The following is a 19,171-nucleotide window of genomic DNA, read 5'->3' on the forward strand; positions in this document are numbered from 1 at the left end:
TACCAATTTCCCTTTCTTAAAAGCACATCAAGGTGTCAAGAAAAGAGCGGAACAAAGATTAACAGCTGTGCATACAGGCGTTCCAAGTGCCAACATGTTTAATAACAGCTCAGAAGGATTGCACAATGGCCAGCGGTATCAGCTACTGCATACCAAGGTAACAAAGGTGACCTGATCCTTGCCCTTGTGCTTCTGCAGCGTCTCCCAAGGCAAACGAGTTCCAAACTCCTTGGATCATCACCCTTTGTTGTCATTTGGAACATCTTTACACCGTTTGTTGATGTTCTGGCCAGCTTTACAAGATCTCTTCCGAGGCTGCTTGGGGCCACTAGGCTTTTGTTGGGCACACCGGGGATCAGGAATAGGCACACGATGCTCACTAGCCAAAGCAGTGAAACCAGCGGCAGGGTTTCTGCACGCAAGAAATGTTTGCATTAGAGGCAATAGTATAACAAAACAACATTTAGCTATTGTAAAAATCAGTATTTGGTCCACACAAAAAAGGAACGAAATATGGTTAATCTCACATTCGTCTTTCATATGATTACCAGAAGAAGTTAATCTACATTCCCTACTTTACATTATGTGAATATGGATTATAATTTCATCAGCTGTAAAAAAATAAACACAGAATGCCAAAATGCCATATCAGGGGAAACAAATAAAGCCGAAAAGTTATTGACAATTTGAACATGTGGAACTGAATAGCTGATTGGCTATCCTGGTGCTATTGGCATAAGCAAGAAATTCACAACCTTACAAGGTAAGATGATGCTTACAGTACAAGGATTTAGTCCAACGACTACTAAAAACTAAACTAGCATAAAGGATGATGCAAAGGTCATAGTCCATCCTGAGAGCACTGAAGAATGATGAAAAATGTTCACAGCCATCCCGCATACAAGAATGATACATTGAGTGAAACTGATGTAATATGCTGGCAGATCTTACCCGTGAGTACGGCAGACTCCTGCATGGCTGTGGGAGCACCAACTGGCCTATCCTTCAGCAAACTATGGCGAAGCGCCATGGTCTCGGCAGCACAGCACTGGAGAGCATAGCTTAAGCGGCAGCACTCTGCCTCCAGATACTTACTCTTCATCTCCAGGTCTTTTACATACAACTTCTTCCTCTCCCTTGATTTCATGGCAGAATCCTTATTCCTCATTCGTCTGTTGAAACACAACACGAAAGGCACTAATATTATATATTGCGTTGCCAAACCAAGCAAACAAATGTATGATTTATGGTTCTCTAGTTACCCATCGTTTGATAGCTATTTATAATGATTACAACAACGTCTGAACCGATATTTACAGTAGTGGTGAATGTGCGCAAAAAGGCAACATAATATACACAGACAATCATACATTTTTTCTTCTAATTCTGTTTTAAGAGTACAATGTTTTTATTAGATCAAGGGGACTTGGGGAAGCCCGTGGCATCATCATATGCAGGAAATGAGTTGAGAAGAAGCTCATAAAGTCTTCAATTAAAACACTTCTACGAGAGGGTTTTATTGAAAGTGTTCGGAAACATCAAGAAAATAACAGATATTTCTTGGTTTCAACTTTGCTTAACTCACAAGTAATAATGAAAGGACAGAGGCATGTAGCTGCTTCCATTTCTGAACAACAAACGTCAACTAAGCAACAATGAGAGGCCAGAGAAAAAGAGTTGAAGTATTTTATATTTTGCGAACTTTAACGTACCCAGCAATGGGACTCTATATGGATTATAGTACTTTTTTATTTCCTCAACACTGTACATAACCATGTTACAGTCAGTTCTAGAGAACATTACATTTGCATTAAGAACACTATTGGATCACTAGTCTTGTCTTATTTCGGCTTATTTTCCCTCACAGAATACTATTGGATCAGCCGAAATCAGCCAGCTTATTGCACCAGCCGAACAGAGGGAATTCACATGAAGAAACCAACCATGCAATTAATCCGCTTCATTCAACTTCCACATACACAGACTGAGCTAGATACTTATGAAAAACCAAAGTTTAGCAGCTCCTCCCACACTAATTGATGCCCACCCTCTATTCGGTTTATATTGCACATAATAATTGTGGCAAATCAGATATTCCTTGACAAACTTTGGCATAGAAATATTCCTAGGCAGACGAGAAAAACTATTTTTTACTTGAAAAGAACACTAAATTTGCTGAGAATCGGATTGTTTTTTCTGCTAGACTAGAAATACGAAAAAAAAAGAGCAATACCTCATCTTCTTGCTGTCGGGATCATCGCCGCCATCCGCACCCACCACCTCCTCATACTCCCTTGCGGACGCCCCATCCGCGCTCCTCTCCCCAGTGGACTTGGGGCTCCCGTCGTCCTCGCCGTCCCCAACGAGGACGCCGCCCAAGAACTCATCAAACCCCGTCCGCGTCCGCGTCCACCCCTGCCTCGTCCTCGTAGTCCTCCATGAGAAACTTCTCGACCTCCCCCAGCCCCTCCCCAGCAGCCAACAGCTCCCGCGACGCCCCCGCCTCCGCCTCCGCCTCCGGTGCCGGCAGCGGGGTCGCCGGAGAAGGAGGCGAGGACGGCGTCCACCTCCTCGAGGGGAAGGTCGTAGTCCCCTCCTCCCCCAACCCCCGCCGCGGCCATGGCGACGTTGTCCCCCGGCTAGCCGGGCCGAGACGTGCCACCTGAGCGCTGGGCTCGTCGGCGAACACGCATTTCTTCTCTCCTTTTTCCAGTGAAAAAAAAACACGCACGCTTTTCTTGTGCGGGCTATCGCTTTCTAAGGAAGGAGACGGCCTAGTGGGACCCACTGACGGTGATGCCGTGGCAGGGCCAATGGGGAGGGCGGAAAATGCCACGTCATCTCGGAGTTGCGTTTGCTTTGTGTGGGCTACTGGGGGCCCAACGCATAAGCCCAATACACAGGCATCAGACCCAACCTCCCTCAAAAAAAAAAAAATCAAGCCCAACCCAATTCGACCACGCTTCCGCCGCAGCTTCTCCCCTTTCCGCCTCCGATGGCGGCGACGGCGACGGTGACGGCGCCGGCGGCGAACACCAACTTCGTAGCGACGCCAGCGGCTCCGCATCCTCGCCCCGGCGTGGCCCCCGCTCCCCGGCCCCCCTCCACCTTGGGTCCCGTCAAGTCGGAGGCCCCTCCGCCCCCCTCGTCCACTACTTCCGCCGCCGCCCCTGCCGCCGCCGCCGCATCCGGACCGGAGGATCCATCCTACATCATCACCATCCCGAGTTATTCAGGTAAACTAGACCCGTGCCTTAGCACGGCGGCGCCTACATCGTGGAAGCTAAAACATGGAACCCTAACCGGGGTTCCCCCCCCCCCCCCCCCTCGCAGCGTGGTTCTCCTTCGACTCCATCCACGACACTGAGCGCCGCCTCCTGCCGGAGTTCTTCGAGGGGGAGGCGGCGGCGGCGTCCGGGTGCCGGGGCCCGGGCGGGTACAAGTACTACCGCGACAGTCTGATACGGAGGTTCCGGGCGCGGCCGGGTCGACGGCTCACGCTCACGGAGGCCAGGCGGGGACTTGTCGGCGACGTCGGCTCCGTCCGCCGCGTGTTCGACTTCCTTGAGGAATGGGGACTCATCAACTACGGCAAAGGTGCTTTGCCGTCGGGCTCAAAGCAGGCGAAAGAGAAGAGGGAAGAGGCCGCACCACAGTCGGCGTTGCCTTCTGCTGGGGCAACAGCACCCAGGAAGCTTTGTACCGGGTGCCGCACTGTGTGCGGGCTTGCTTACTTCGCCTGCGAGAAGGTGAATGTTTTTGAATTGTGGACTTGGCATATATATGAATTTTCCGTTACGGATATAGATATATGTACCACGGCATAAATTTTCCGTTAGGGATATAGATTTGGTAATATGCATGAAACATTAATGTCCAGATATGCGGATATTTGGGATGGGACCACCTATTAGCTACACTGCAGTACAAAATCACTTTTTTCTTGGCTGGCAGCATTATGATAAATTGGGCTGCAAAAAACCACCTCTTTTGTTTCTCTTGATATGTAATAGAAGAGCAAAATAGTTCTGTAGTTATGAGTTCAGCCATGTATCAAGAAATTCATTTGACGGGGATTGGTTGTGTTCCTGGTTGGTCCAAACTCCATTGACATGTCTCCTGCAAAGGGTATTAGGACAGGTGAGCGAACATCCTTTTTGACAAAATCCCATGGTGTGCATAAGCATATTTTGCTTTGATCATTGTTATATTTAGTTGCTTATGAACTTTAAACTGTGGGCACGGTGAAACTTTTGTGCACAGAAGACAGAACTACCTACTAATATTGAAGTATTTATCCTTCTTATTGTTGTCAAGAAAGGTCATTAAAACTGCTGGGCAAACAAGCTTGTTGTCTTGTTGACAAATAGTGGATTGTTGTTTTAGGAATTGCTAAATTTTGTTTCTTATGAATAAATTGGGGGTGTTGTACTTAGCCCAGTAGCCCTGTTTTAGAACAATGTTTCTCATGTAGGTACATAAAAAGTGATTAAGGCATCTGTGCGCTGCTTCAGCTTTTGTAGTAGCCGCAATGGTTCATTGCTTCTTTACGGAGGGTGTGATTGTAGTCAGAACATCATTACATTAGAATGAACTTTGAATTAGACGATCTATGCACCATCAAAGTGGCATGGGCATGCAATGAGGATTGCCAACAATACAGAAATAGTTCATGTCATTTGAAGTGAGCAACCAATATCATTTCAACTATTGTGATTGCATACCTTTCTTAGTTTCTTACCATGTTGGCTGAAACCTTTTTGTTGACTTCTTGGATATTTTAATTTGAAGACTTACTAAGTTGTTTATCTTAACCTTTTGCGTATGATCAGGCAGATATAAGTCTCTGTGCTAGATGCTTTGTACGTAATAACTTCCGGCCAGGTCTGACTGCTGCAAACTTCAAGAAAGTTGAAATTACTGAAGATGCAAAATCTGATTGGACAGACAAAGAAACTCTTCACTTGCTTGAGGCTGTCTTGCATTATGGTGAAGACTGGAAGAAGGTGTCTGAACATGTTGGTAGTCGATCAGAAAAAGACTGCATTGCAAGATTCATCCGTCTACCTTTTGGAGAACAGTTCATGGGACCCAAGGAGGATAGAATGGGGTTTGAAAATGATGATGATGTTACTGATGAATCTGGAGCAGATGTCTCAAAACGGCTACGTCTCACTCCACTGGCAGATGCAAGCAATCCAATTTTGGCTCAGGTCTGTATCATTGCTTTTTACCCTGAATGTGGTACCTGCTAGAGTACTTTTAAGCAGTATTCCATTTGCTTAGGCTATATTAGCATTGAGCAAAGACAGCAATGATATTTGCCAATACTTGGGCTAGGAGCAACCATTTTTGTGAGTTTTAACTTATGAGTCGTTTCATGTGTTTAAGAATGTAACCTGGAAACTGCACTTGTTTATTGTGTCATTATTATTAGATGTACAAACCACTTCCTCAGGTAGCCTTTGATTCCTCGCATGTATAATTATTTACTTCAGGGAAAAAAATCATGAAACTTATTGAAACATGGCAATAATGTTTAAACAACCTCTGGCATAACATTTTAGAAAGTGATCCCTGACTTAGGTGGCACACTGCACAAATGTGTTACACTACCTCTTTTGTTCATGCTGGTGGCAGGCATGTTTCATAAGCTGCCTTGTACTGTATTGTTGTTTACTTTGAATATGGAGAGCTGAGGAAGAAAACTGAGTAACTGAAGTGTTTTCCAGGTTGCATTCTTATCAGCCATTGTGGGTTCTGATGCTGCCTCAGCTGCTGCTCAAGCAGCTATTTCTGCACAATCCCGTGTTGATCTAAATGACGAAGAGATTGATTCTTCTATAAATAGCACCAAGGAAGAAGGTATCAGCTCTGCTCTCCGAAACCATGTCTTGGCCTTTTCTTTTGCAATTTCTGCCATATTGATGTTGTACATACTGATTTGCACATCAATGTGCGAATTGCAATGCTGACAATGATGGTTGGTGCAAGTTTGAATCTTGTGCTGTTGTGTGGATGGCTTCAGTTTGTACATAATAAGAACATTCAACTGGGAGCTATAAGCTCAATCATAACACTTACAGTATTATATATGTAGCATTGTGCCATGTGTAAATTGTAGTAAACACGTTTGTACCTAAATTATTCACGCATAGACACTTAAACAATGAACGGTATCCATTTTCAAAAAATTTCTTCATGTCTGAATTCTGATGCATACATAGCTACTAACATTATTGTCCTCGTCAGAATCATCTCACACAAATGGTCTTTCAGGCAACGATTTGCTGAAAGAGGCTGCCGCTAATGCAAGGGCACAACTTGAAAAAGAAAGGAACGGCATAGAGCAATCTTTATCCGATATAGTGGATGTCCAGGTACCTACATGGCAACACTAGAACTGTAAGATGATAACTAGTAGAAATTGACATATGTACTGACTTCTTTATCTCTATCTTCTTTTGTTGTAATACCTTTCTCAGATGAAGGAAATCCAAGATAAAATATGCCGTTTCGAACATAAGGAGATGCTGATGGACAAAGAGCAACAGCAGCTCCGCTGCCTTAGGGATTTGCTTTTCGCAGATCAACTGGCGATCATGCAACATCAACGCAAGCCCCAAGCTGTAGCTGCAGAGAGCAAATATGACGAGAAGCCAAAACCCCTGATTAACATAAGTTGATTCAAATAGAGGGTTTTTTATCGAAACGGGAAATGGTTCCTCAGCATGACTGGAACGACAGTTGTGAGAATTGGACATAGGTCTGCACCATTTAGCTAACTTCTACCCCTCCCCCCTTTGTTGGCCTGACTCTAGTTGTATGTTCAATCCATGTGCGGACGCCTCGGATGGTATAGGAAGCAAGGGCGATGACTATTCTTTACAATCTAGCTGATGAGAATGGTTGACTTCCTTTCCTCCAATCTTGTTGCACAAAAAAGACCTAAAGTAGCATGGATCAGTAGTTGTAAAGAGATGAATTGGTAATGGTTTGCAATCGGCCTCAGTCGTGATGGTGCAGTGTTTGCATCAACTAATCAGTGATCATGCCATATACTGTCTAAAAAAAAAGTAATCATGCCATATACTGGGATTTCTTCTTGTTCAGCAATTCAGCTAGTCAGGATATTTAGGTACCCATATGTCTATGGCATGTGTGTCAAATTGTTTGTCACGCTTTAACTAGCTTAAGAGAATGTTTACCATAGTTTGTAGCTACAAGTCATCGAACATCATTTGTTTTGAGTAACTTTCATGCGTAACAACCTTGGGTGTAAATAGGCATTGTCCGAAGTCAAAACAACGAAATACTTCTAAGATAACATCATGTATTTTACCGATGACGAGTAAGTACAATTTTCAAAAAAAAAATGTACGGCATTAAGAAATAGCCCCTCTACAGGTATCAGAGTTCAGAGCAATATACGTTGTTAATGATGCAAAATAGTCTCATAACATGTACCTCAAATTTAAGGATCTGATTGGATGGGTTAAAGTTAAGCTGTTAGCACTCATGCTCCTGCTGAGATTTTTTTTAGTCTTGGCTAAAGTTTAGCTCACCCATTAACACTTCTGTTTGGATGAGCTATTGCTAAACTTTAGCACTTCCAAACACCCTCTAACTCTGACTGAGAGAGTTAAAAGTTTAGAGCATCGGACAGACTCAATGGATTTTGTTGGCCTGTTGTAGGGCGGGCTCGTGCTGAACTTGACAGTATGCTTGTTTGCTTTTGATAGGTCAGCCTTGCCCATAATTTCAGCACGAAACCTGAGAGATTCTTAAAAAAGATACTCATGATAATAGTAGGATGATGGGTGCGCTTCGCCGCACCAGCAACCAAATGGAACATGCCCATCCTAAAGGGCAACAGCCTCGAGAAGTTCAGGATCAGCATACCATCTAAACAGTGTAGATGCTTATAGTGTCAACTTTCCTATACATGTAAATTGAAGGAACAGGCATGAGAGATCAATTACATTTGGGTTTGATTATATAGTCTAAGATTAATATATTAGTAGATTTTACCAAGCATGTCCGCATGGAAGCTTTGAATTCATAGAACCTAGCATAGATCTTGAGCCAAATTAATATATAAAATCTATGTGGTAACATTAGTACATTTCGAGCTTGAACATGTATTTTCGATACGGTTGAAGCATATTCTGAATGATCCTATATCTCTCATCTGTACATGGTGTGCCTCAGTGCCATCATGTGAAACAACAGACTTTCCCGCCTTGTAGTAGAGCATTCCTCTTATCAATCTCCCAAAGCATAGTAGGCTTCCATCAACCTAAAGATACAGCAATGGCAAAAGAGAATGCTCACGGAAATAGAACGAAATTCATCTTTAAGAGCAACAATTTGAAACAACTCTTCCAATCTTTTGCTCGACAATTGTTTTCCCGGTACTCCTACACGGTACTGGCTGTCACGATCTTGACCTTAGCAATAACGAGAGTGTCCACCATATTAGCATGTGTTCTCGTTGCGACACTGTGGTCTGATGAGCGAGACAACTTTTCTTTTGCTTAACAATTATTTACTCGCCAATATTGTCACCAACTTTCTTGCGCTTGCGATGCATGGTTACCTTGCGAAGGCCGCCTCCGTGTCAGTGCCGCGCTCTACTTTGTCCTGGTCACACCATTTTTCCTTCCCGCATTGCTAATCATCTACCTATAAAGAAGATAAGGTGGCATCAAGTCCACATCGAAGGAGACTACAATCTAGACGTGAACTCCATCCGCTTTCAGTTATATATTTGAGGAGAAGTTTAATAACCAAAATCAATAACAAACTAAGTCTTTTAAAAAATATGTAGTGATATTATTTGAAATGTTAGGAGCCAATGCTTAATAAAACTATATGATAAAAATTAATAAAATATAACTTTTCATACTTTATTTTAACAACACATTCATTTTATTGATATGCTAGAAAGATCAATGCCAACAAGATGTTTTAAATGGTGGATCATAAGAAGTAAACCTTTTCAACATTTTAAACACTAAATCAGACGGTTGCTCTGAACATCATATCATTATTTTTCTTAGTCATATTTCTTAAACCACCGTCTAAAGTCAAGTTGGAGAAGATAGACGGTTCCCTAATTGGTTTGTAGATATATGTTTTATTGATATGTGACCTTTTGCTCGTCGGAATTTTGCTGATGTATATTTGTATGGAATGTTATTTTCTCACCTTATTCGCTAAAGTTTCATGTTGTGTGTATCTGTGTATGATTTGGGTCAGTAGCCAATATTGAGAGAGAGCACAATTGTATATCTATTATATTCGCTAAATTGTGTGTACCTTTTTTTACGATTGTGTTTTTCCAAATAGTTTTGTGTATTATATATGTATAATCACTCTGTATGACCAATATGCGTAGGCTGAAATACATATGTTATATATACTAGCATAGTCGTACGTTGTTACGGTTAATATAATAGACCTACATAATACCATCAACTTTGTGTTCATTCACTTCACGTACAGGCCATGTTGTGATTGTGCGAGATATTGATTGTCCGTGTTTCGATTGGGATTCGGATTGATTTATCAAGGTTCCGATTGGGATTCGGGTTGATTTGTCCGAACTCCGATTAGGATTCCGATGGACAGACCAAGAAAACATTGCATGCTTTAGAAAAAGTAGAGATTGGTTTAGCTTTCATAGTAATATTCGGTAGCCACTTATCTTTACTTTCATGTAAATGTAAAGATAAAATATAACTTTATATCATCTTCATCCGTCACGCAGAAAACGATGCAAACATTTACGGTAGTGAGACTATGAGTATTTGTTACCCTTTAGTTGTGCAAAAAATTATAAATATATATAGAGTAAATTTCACCAGCGGTCCCTGAACTTGTCCCGAGTTCTCATCCCGATCCCGGTACTCTCAAAATGCACGTCTAGGTTCCTGAACTTGTCCCGAGTTCTCATCCCGGTCCCGGTACTCTCAAAATGCACGTCTAGGTCCCTGAACTTGTCCCGAGTTCTCATCCCGGTCCATGAACTTGCTAATCTGTTTAATATAGGTCCAAATCTCCATAACATGCGCTCCAAACAGTACGATTAAGTGAACTGATTAGGTGGGGCCCATATGACAGTCACACCTCTCCCTTCTCCCTGCTCCCTCTGTATGGGCGCCGCCGGACCCCACCCCTAGCGTCCGTCGCCACCCGTGCGCCTGCGTTGCCACGATGGACCTCAGCTCCGCGCCGCCCCGGTCCTCGTTCATGCCCCAACCGCCACTTGGCCACGCCGACGGCGGACCCCGCATCCCCGCCGCCCCTCCACCGGCCCTACGCCCTCCCTACCCAGCCGCGCTGCCGTCAAGGCTGTCGTCCCACGCGACCCTCGGCTACCCCGCTCCCTGTGGATGTCGTGCCACCCCGAGGGCGGCGCCCTCCATGGCCACCACCGCCGGCGCGCCCTGGCGGGCGAGCCCCGCTCCGGTCCTGGTCCCGGTCCAGCGCCCGCGGGCCCGCACAGCGCCGCCCCGCCCGGCGAGCCGGCGACCCCCTCGCCCGAGCCTGCCCCCTTCCCCATTCTCAAGGTTGAAGATGGCCATGGCCATGGGCGGCGACGTTGGGAGCAAGAGAGGAGGGAGAAGGGAGAGGTGTGACTGCCATATGGGCCCCACCTATCAGTTCACTTAATCGTACTGTTTGGAGCGCATGTTATGGAGGTTTTGACCTATATGAAACAGATTAGCAAGTTCATGGTCCGGGATAAGAACTCGGGACAAGTTCAGGGACCTAGACGTACATTTTGAGAGTACCAGGATCGGAATGAGAACTCGGGACAAGTTCAGGGACCTAGACGTGCATTTTGAGAGTACCGGGACCGGGATGAGAACTCGGGACAAATTCAGGGACCGCTGGTGAAATTTACTCATATATATATAACATAAAATGTAGTAGTACTATATTCTACCCTGGGTACTGAATATTATAATATTTAGTACCCGACCCAGCCCTGCATCCGACTCGCCCGCGTCCTCATCGCGATTGCCGGTTTTTGGCCCGGTCGGTCTGCCCGCCCACCCCCACGATGCCCACGCCGCCAACCCGTTCCACCAACCCGTTCCAAACCACTCGGCATCCGCGCCAGCCATCCAGCTCCCGGGCTCCCCCCAATCCCGCCAGCGCCGCACCACCCTCCTCCCTCGCCGCACCCTACTCACGACGCCTCTCTCCTTCCCTCCGATGTGGTGGTGTGGAGGGCGGTTTCGGCGAGCTTTCGCGGCATCCGCGACGGCCGCCCACCTCCCCCAATGCCGGCGCTCCCCCCCCCCCCCACCCACAATCCCGTGACGAGAGGATGCGCCTCCCGCTCCCAGTGATGCCGCTCCGCTCCTCCCATCGCCGATCCGGTGAATGGCGCCTCCCGCGCTCCAGCTACTGGCCAGGCCCAGCGCGTCCTCACATTCAAGGCTTCCCCGCGTCAGATTCGGATGTGGGTAGTGGTTTCTTCGATTTCGTCGCCAGGATTGAGTGCCCCTTCTTTCGACCGGCTACCTCATGCGGGATGGGGGCGAGGATGCAACGGCGACGGAGACCTGCAGTAGCTCAGCTTCCTCACGGTGTCCTCAAGCTTGCAATTTCTTCAAAGGTTTTATCCTCGGTCTACACAGTGCCCTTACCTCTCCTCCACTCGATTCCCACGGTTTTGCTTTATTTCCCACGGTATCCACGGGTTTGTTTAGGAAGTAAGCTCTTAGTAATCCCCATGACCAAAAGGGACATGGATATCTTCTTGATTCGTCATCGTAGGATGGCCCAGAGAGACTTGGCGCGGCGCCGGAGCATTCCACGGCCACCCACCCGTCTGCTGGTGAGGTCCTCCCAGGTACTTCAGGCTTCCTCCACGCGTGTCCGCCGTTCTAGTCCCTACTTCTCCATCCCAATGCTGATTATATTTACTGGTTCTTCTTTTTCCCCAAGTTTTTGTTCGTCTGGCAGATTGAAGATTGGTGCTTGAAGCAGTCCATTCGCTTGTTTCTGCTGCCGCCATCAGCGGCTGCTACATGGCACAACTGACGGCTTTGTTTGGTGGGCAAGCTGACTTCCTCCCTATGATGTTGATGACACGGATCAAGCGACAGCCCGTGCATTAGTCCACTTAGATGCCGGTGCCATGTTGTTTTGTGCAAGAACAAGAACAGCAACATCGAACCCATACTGGTCAAAGCACGAGAGGTTCATATTCCCTGTTTTTACTTTTCATATTCCTTACTTGATGTTGTGCGCATTTAGTTAGTACCAGGTCCTAGTTTCCTGGTTCATTAAGATTGGTGGTGATTATAAGGTGCTTCTCATACATATTCAGGATTGCTAATCATTTTATATAATTTTCAATTAGCGTGCATACAGAAAATATGCTGCCTGAGGCAGACGAACTGTATTCATATGTTCATGTGGTGCATGCTTCTTCCCTGTAGGGCAGTATATGCATTTTAGATGAATCTCACATGGATAAAAACATACCCTTCATTTCCTGAACTAGCTGTAGAAACATTGGAAATTATTCTTTTTTTAACAAGGTTATGTGCAGTTTTGAGCTCTTTATTAGGCTTGTCTGAGAATTGTTCTTATTTTTTATAGTCTTCTGGCAATGGGAACTGCGACTAGGCTCCTCAGCACAGCTATTATCTTCTTGTAATGAATAGGGTATGGTGATATTTGATTTTGATTTATATTTTTCCTAATTATTAAACCTATTATTTCTCTAAATCTGGATGATATGAGCCACTCTAGCCACAGTGATTTTTCCCTATTCTAGTTTTGATATCCTAATCTCCCTTCTTTAATCATTTGAGTGATTAGGTGATCCCTACTCATAAACTCCCATCTGAGTGCAGATGTGTTCTGCAAACTGCTGCCTATTCATTTGTTTTTTTGGTTTTTCCATGGGATAATTTTTTATTGGTTAATAGGTCAAGATTTGCAATAAAGGGTGCATTTGATTGTCAATTTAATTGTATGATAATTGAACTAGCCTGTGGTTTGTTTTCTGAAATCCTGTTACTATACCCTCTTGTTAAATTGTGCATATTGAACTTTAGGCTAGGACCTACTTTGTGTTGGATCTGTGCAACTAATAACAAGGGATGTCTGAAATGGCCTCTGTAGGGAGCTCCACCCTTTTCAAGTTTTTTTTTTCATTCCACATAAGTCATTGTCTGAAGGGCGGGCCTGGTGCAGCGGTAGAGCCTACCGTCTGTAACCGGAAGGTCCCGGGTTCGAGCCTCAGCCTCTGCACATTTGTGTGGGTAAGGCTTGGGGCTTAAAAAACAACCCTTCCCCAGACCCCGCACAGTGCGGGAAGCCTACGGCACTGCGTACGCCCACATAAGTCATTGTTTGTGACTTTGAGCTTAACTCGTTGCTGTATCGCACAGAATTAGTATTATTATTTGTGATTAGACACATTGGATGCAAGTAAAGTAGGTTTCGTATGATTCACCAGCTTCACATGGGATGATCAATATAAAGTAGGTTGAGCTGCCTGATGCAACTCTCATATCTGGGATGTTTCTTTTTAGAAAAGGGAATTTGCATTTTTGAAGTGAGTGGATGATGTGTCAGTTTAATTCACGTTTTTTTCATTCCATGAATCATGCCAATTTTTTAACCAATACATTGAAATTTGGATGTCTGAAATTTCTATGAAAATAGCCAGATGCCAGGTAGAATTGCGCACAACACATCGGGGAAGAATTGCGCAAAACGCAAGCTAGGCATGAACAAGCGTCCTCCTTGGAAGAGAAATGTTTCTGATGAAGGCGTTGGTGACTTGTTGATGATCTTCAATTCTGTGTGTTGAAGAAATTGCATTCCTCCTCACAGGTTGTACCCTTTGTTGACACCAAGCTCTGTAGAGGTACTGGGAAGCCACATTTGTCCCCAAGTTTGAATCCGCAACCAGTGATGCTTTCGGCCTGAACGAGTCGAGGCCAACAGCGTGCTGCTCTCCACTCGCTGACTTGCCAGCACTCAGATAGGGAAGATATGCATGTATTGATAAAGTTGGGGCTTTTGCGTTTATACCCCTATTTTAAGTGATAATGGTGTTTTTGCCCCTATTTTTTTAACTTGGTGATTTTGCCCCTGCTTTTTTAAACTGAAGATTTAGTTTACCCCTATTTTATTAGAAAAAGCTAATGGCATCAATTTAACTGCAAAAGAAAAACTTTATGTCCAACCACATTCAGCAAATTTGTCTGTATAAGCATACTCGACCGCCCTATGTGCGCTCACCGGCCGCTGCGAATGCTAGTTTGCTGCCATTGGCCGCAGAAGCTGCTAGGGTTAGAAGGGAGGTGGAGGTGGAGCAATGGAGCAGGAGAGTTTTAGATAGTTACCTAGGGTTGGGATGGTTGAATAAGGGGTACTTACATATTTTTATGATTTTTTTAAAATTTTTATTACCTTTTAAATTCATTTAACAGAGTCACACTTAAAAAACACTCAAAGTAGGGGCAAATAGAAGCTTCATTTTTGAAACGTGAGGGTAAAATCACAAAGTTAGAAAAAGAAGGGTAAAAACACAATTGGCTTCCTCGACAAGGGTAAAAACACCAATTTCCCATAAAGTTTTGAGTTTGTTGTTTCTGATTGCAAATACATTAAAATGATATGCTGAAAGCAATGGATAAAAGGGTCGGTGCTGTGCTCCTTTCTGAAACGCAGGATAGAAGTCTGTCGCAACATATGACCTTAACTGATGGTTGGTCTGGACATACGTTTTCTCTCGTTTCTTCATCCTGTAATCTAACACTGTATTCTACAAATGTTAACCACACTCCACACACCATTGGATCTCTATCCATTGTATGGTTTCTCCTACGCAGAGTTTAGAAAATCATTGTGGCATCTAGGATTTGCAGCTCTTATGTTCGTAATTCTGTTGTTCTGTTGTCCAAGTAATTTTTAAATGTGTCTTGGTACCATCTTGCTGCATTTTTTATGCTTCGCTTGTGGGCTATATTTGGATCTCACCCCTAAGAAACCATTGTTGTCATGCACTAAGGTGGCCTGCACTGCGCAAATCAAGCTGTTTCAAAATCTGGAGGCATGTTACGAAATCTAAGAATTTCTTTTTGGAATGGAAATCTAAGAACTTTGAAAATTAAGTTTTTTGGGGCAAATCTAGAGTTTAAACCAAATATTCGGCTTGATATGATGTACACCAAAGTTTTTTGGAGGAATGGTTAAATCTCGCATCTTGTGCCATATTCCCGATATGGTTTTGTTCAGTTGATTGTAATTAGCAAACAATAGATTCGTATCTCTTGTGTATTGCAGTATGGCATTTTTTAATCAAAAGACTCACATGTGCCGAGGGGCACAGGGATGAGAGACAATATCGTGCGGCTGGCAAGAAATAACTGCTCCTCCGTTGCATGTCCGGATAAAACGCATCTGCATTGCTACCTCGACACTCTGGTAGAAAAAAGGAAAATCCACACAGCAGAAAAAAATCACCCCACGTCTGGTAGAAAAAAAAAAGGAAAAATCCACACAGCAGAAAAACCAGTTGGGCTCTCGGTGGGAGGGGGCGCAATGCACTCGTGGGCGCGCTCGCGAGGCTGGCTCGTAGCGGAGTCCACATAAAATGTATCATATTATTATATTTATATTAGTTTTGGCCGTAGCAACGTACGGACATGTTTACTAGTAGACATAAAGTAATAAAGCTAAATATCCAGGTATGCTTCTCTTTTTATTCATTTATCGAATTAAATCTATCTCATGTATATATGGTCTCCTCATGCATCAGCAAAGTAATGTAATGGTGCTGCAATGGAGTCGCTGTAGCTGTACCGTGATCTTCGAAAAGCTAAGAACATCTCGGCTCACTGGACCTCGGCTCGGGATGCTGCAGTTTGAGGTGGCAGGCTCGCTCGAGCTCGGCTCATTGACAGCCCTCCCGCTCAGGGCTCCTGGACCTCGGCCTGGACCTCGGCTCGGGAAAGCCTTTCCCTTCTCACGAACTCTCTCCTGTCTCCTCCCTTTGCTCTTCCTCCACTGGCGGTGACGACTGGGCGAGCGGCGGCGCCATTTGCCACGTCTTCGCCGAGCCCTTTGCCGGCGACGAGCATTCTCCGGGTATGCCCTCTCCTTCTCTTTCCTTCTTCTGTGCGAGACGGAGCACCCCAAACCCTAACAAAACTATTTGTATTCGGATCTGAATCCAGTTACAATATGTTACCTACTAAGGCCCTGTTTAGTTCGTGAATTTTTTTGGGTTTTGACACTGTATCACTTTCGTTGTTATTTGGCAATTAATGTCCAATTATGGAATAATTAGGCTTAAAAGATTCGTCTCGTGCTAATCGGTTAGACTGCGTAATTAGTTATTTTTTCAACTATATTTAATTCTCCATGCATATGTCTGAACATTCGATGTGACGGATACTGTAGAAAATTTTTTGGGAACTAAACAGGGCCTAACTTAGATTTCGTTTGCAAAAATTATCGGGTGTACATTTGTACACCCATGTCCTATGCTGGTTCCGCCCCTGCATTTGATGATGATATCGCTAAGCAAAGAGGTAGATACCATATGGGAAGGCAGCCACACAGGACTGGGAGGATGCAAATTTCTGTAGCCACACAGGACTATGAGCCATGATAGGATACGAGTACTTTGCGCGCACCCTTGGCGCGCTACCGTTTTGTAGTTATTTTTCTGTGAGACGTGAGGTAATAAGCATATTTATGATAAGTAATATTACAGGTTGGTATGATTTATGTAGAACATTGTGTATGATGCGTTAGATTATGACCTGCCAGTGTAAACTAATAATATGAATGATATTTCCATTGACTGGTGAGTTCAGATGTAAATATCTAGTTATACACACGGTTATAGTTCTACAAACATACATAAGTAGAGACACAGGAACAGATTCTCAAGCTATTGGAGGGACTGCAAATTGAGAAGGCAGTATTAGTTTTTTTTAAAAAAATGAAAAAAGGAGAGTATAAGATTGTATAATGAATACACACCTGATACGTTAGATTACCAATTTTTTGGCTCACGATCAGAGTCTGTAATTTTATAAAATATATAATTCATAAGTCAATCTGCATAGTTTATATGTCATAAAGTAGTTCTGTTATTTCAGGCTAGCAAAGGATATGTATGTTAACCTGCATAATAATAGGCGTCGTTGGGGTCGTCCTCATCTGAAGTTTTTTCAGAGTATGCAAAGCCATGAAAGGTGAGTGGATTATTCATTCTTCTTTCATATTCGAGTTCAGCTGGAACAGACATAAATAATAAATCTGATTAGCATTTTTAACTAAGTTACGGAGTACATTTTTATTTTGCAGGAACTATGTAAATGTGGAACTAACCTTCAAATATGGCTCTATTGCATTGCCTGACCATGTCAGAGTCCTCTTGTTGTTCCCGTTCTAGAAGAGAAGAGCTATGGTTGAAGTTATAAATATAATAGGATATGTGGTAGTATTACCATAAGAAAGTAGAGTTGGAGACTGTGATCTATACACATACCTTCGGTCTGAGATGGGTTATTGCAGATTGGTTGTATATCAAAGTGTGGAGGTTGATGCCAGTCAGAAGAATACCTTCTAGGTAGTTAATAAGCTGGTTTGCATGGTGACAGGAAATGTATGTATGACTGTCTCATATCCAGTACGCTGTGGATATGAGAGGAAACCTGTGACTGGGATAGAGCTTACACTTCGTGCAGTGCCTTCGACAGTACGGATACCTGATTTTTTGTCCATGGTATATGCTTCAATGTCACAATATGGATCTAGTAGTACTGAAAGACTTTTAGGGTGGAATGCATGGGGAGGTATGCCATGAATGTCTATATTTACTGGAATTTTCCATGCTTCTAGGTGGCATCTAGCATCATGAGTCCAAGGTGCCAAGGAAAATGTGTATTTGTTATCAGTAAGGATTTGATAGCTGAGCACTGTGTCATAGTTTTTTTTGTTATCAAATTGTAGAATGAAATCTGGTGGGAAGTAGGATATTTCTACTGGTTGGGGGTGATGCCTGATAATGGTTGGCAAACATTGCTTCAACATCTGCAGTTGTTGGTACTGGTGGAGGAGCTGTTATTGGTTTTGCAATAATGGCTAACTGTAGTCTCACAATAGCAGCTTCCATCTCATCGCCAAGGTCAATCATTCCACGGGCAACTGTTGAATTTGACGCCTTTAATAACAGATATTTGTAATTAGTATGTATTTATTGTCAGTCAAAAAAAAGATCTAACCAGAAAGAGATAGTTTGTTTCTTACCATTGTAATTTTTGTTGTTGTTGTTGAAGCAAGCTGTGCTTTTATACTCGTAAAGGTTCAATATCAGAGTGTTTCTTTTCCCTCTTGCTGCGGCCGTAACTGGTAGAGGAATGTACTGGCTAAATAATTAATAGGCGATAATAAAATTTAAACAATAGAACGACAGCTATTATTCTGGGTAGAGTAATGAGAATAGGATCTTAAATAGTCAGTATACGCATTTGATTAGCAGAAGATTTTTTTTCGCCTCTTAAGAATATAGGAATAGATCTGAGTACGAAAATGATAAGAAAAAAGAACAATATAGAAGGAAAGGTTCACTAAAACGTCTAGGGAGGGAGAGGCAGCTGCTATTGTGCTGGAGTTGTGTTTCTTACTGTTTAGTTGAAAGGCGAGGAGCGTTGGTGAAGATCCACTTTGATGGGAGTCGGTGATGCCAAGGGATGGCGTGCACTGGAGGCCTAGGCAGTAGACAAAATATAGCATAAGAAGGTTCAAACGTGAAGGGAAGAGGATGAGAAAAGTACAGCTCGGACGAACCGTAACTGACCTTGCCGGAGATGACAACGACGAACGGCGGCGAGCTAGAAGGAACGGTCAGGGAAGAAAGAAGCCTATACGGTTTGCACTGATGTGGTAGGGTGTACTTAGTAGATTGCGGAAGCAAGTAGAAGATACTCGATAGTTGCGGAGTATCGTTGGGCTGGGCTGGTGGATTCGAGATTTGTGTGGGGCTAATGAGCTGGGCCAGCTTTTCCTTTTTTTCGTTAATAATACATGTACATGTTCAGAGAAACTGATATAATAATCATAAGATCTGTTAACAATTTTTTTTAAAAGGAAACGATATATGCAAATATTGTTC

At 43.7% G+C, this 19,171-nt stretch overlaps 2 protein-coding genes, 3 long non-coding RNA genes and 1 pseudogene across 8 annotated transcripts; 4 read left to right on the forward strand and 2 right to left on the reverse strand.

Moving 5' to 3' along the window:
• Positions 1-33: 33 nt before the first annotated feature.
• LOC120652214 lies at positions 34-2,986 on the reverse strand (annotated as a pseudogene).
• On the forward strand, positions 2,946-7,090 carry LOC120648717 (SWI/SNF complex subunit SWI3B-like). Its single transcript, XM_039925405.1, has 5 exons — positions 2,946-3,236; positions 3,334-5,213; positions 5,733-5,865; positions 6,280-6,380; positions 6,486-7,090. The coding sequence occupies exons 2-5, from the start codon at positions 5,085-5,087 to the stop codon at positions 6,684-6,686; spliced, it is 564 nt and encodes a 187-aa protein (XP_039781339.1). The 5' UTR covers positions 2,946-3,236; positions 3,334-5,084; the 3' UTR covers positions 6,687-7,090.
• LOC120652224 (SWI/SNF complex subunit SWI3B-like) lies at positions 2,996-3,914 on the forward strand. The gene is made up of 3 exons (XM_039929988.1): positions 2,996-3,236; positions 3,334-3,749; positions 3,840-3,914. Exons 1-3 carry the CDS (start codon positions 2,996-2,998, stop codon positions 3,912-3,914), a joined length of 732 nt encoding a protein of 243 aa, XP_039785922.1.
• A 968-nt stretch (positions 7,091-8,058) lies between the features above and the next one.
• On the reverse strand, positions 8,059-19,016 carry LOC120648741. 3 transcript variants are annotated; one of them, XR_005665072.1, is made up of 8 exons: positions 18,857-19,016; positions 18,307-18,767; positions 17,546-18,220; positions 17,386-17,445; positions 17,179-17,289; positions 17,035-17,076; positions 8,600-8,685; positions 8,059-8,299 (listed from the first exon to the last, which is right to left on the reverse strand). It is a non-coding gene; the product is annotated as an uncharacterized LOC120648741 (long non-coding RNA). The 3 variants fall into 3 exon arrangements; XR_005665070.1 differs by lacking the exons at positions 8,059-8,299; positions 8,600-8,685 and adding an exon at positions 16,821-16,954; XR_005665073.1 differs by lacking the exons at positions 8,059-8,299; positions 8,600-8,685 and adding an exon at positions 16,821-16,954 and having other exon boundaries at positions 17,386-17,459.
• Positions 11,080-14,045, forward strand: LOC120648730. Of its 2 annotated transcripts, none has more exons than XR_005665068.1 (4): positions 11,080-11,869; positions 11,965-12,219; positions 12,625-12,690; positions 13,703-14,045. It is a non-coding gene; the product is annotated as an uncharacterized LOC120648730 (long non-coding RNA). The 2 variants fall into 2 exon arrangements; XR_005665066.1 differs by having other exon boundaries at positions 11,081-11,869; positions 13,699-14,045.
• LOC120648754 lies at positions 15,983-18,035 on the forward strand. Its single transcript, XR_005665077.1, has 2 exons — positions 15,983-16,131; positions 17,362-18,035. It is a non-coding gene; the product is annotated as an uncharacterized LOC120648754 (long non-coding RNA).
• Positions 19,017-19,171: the final 155 nt, after the last annotated feature.

The sequence above is a fragment of the Panicum virgatum genome, chromosome 1K (genome assembly GCF_016808335.1).
Source record: "Panicum virgatum strain AP13 chromosome 1K, P.virgatum_v5, whole genome shotgun sequence".
NCBI lineage: Eukaryota > Viridiplantae > Streptophyta > Magnoliopsida > Poales > Poaceae > Panicum > Panicum virgatum.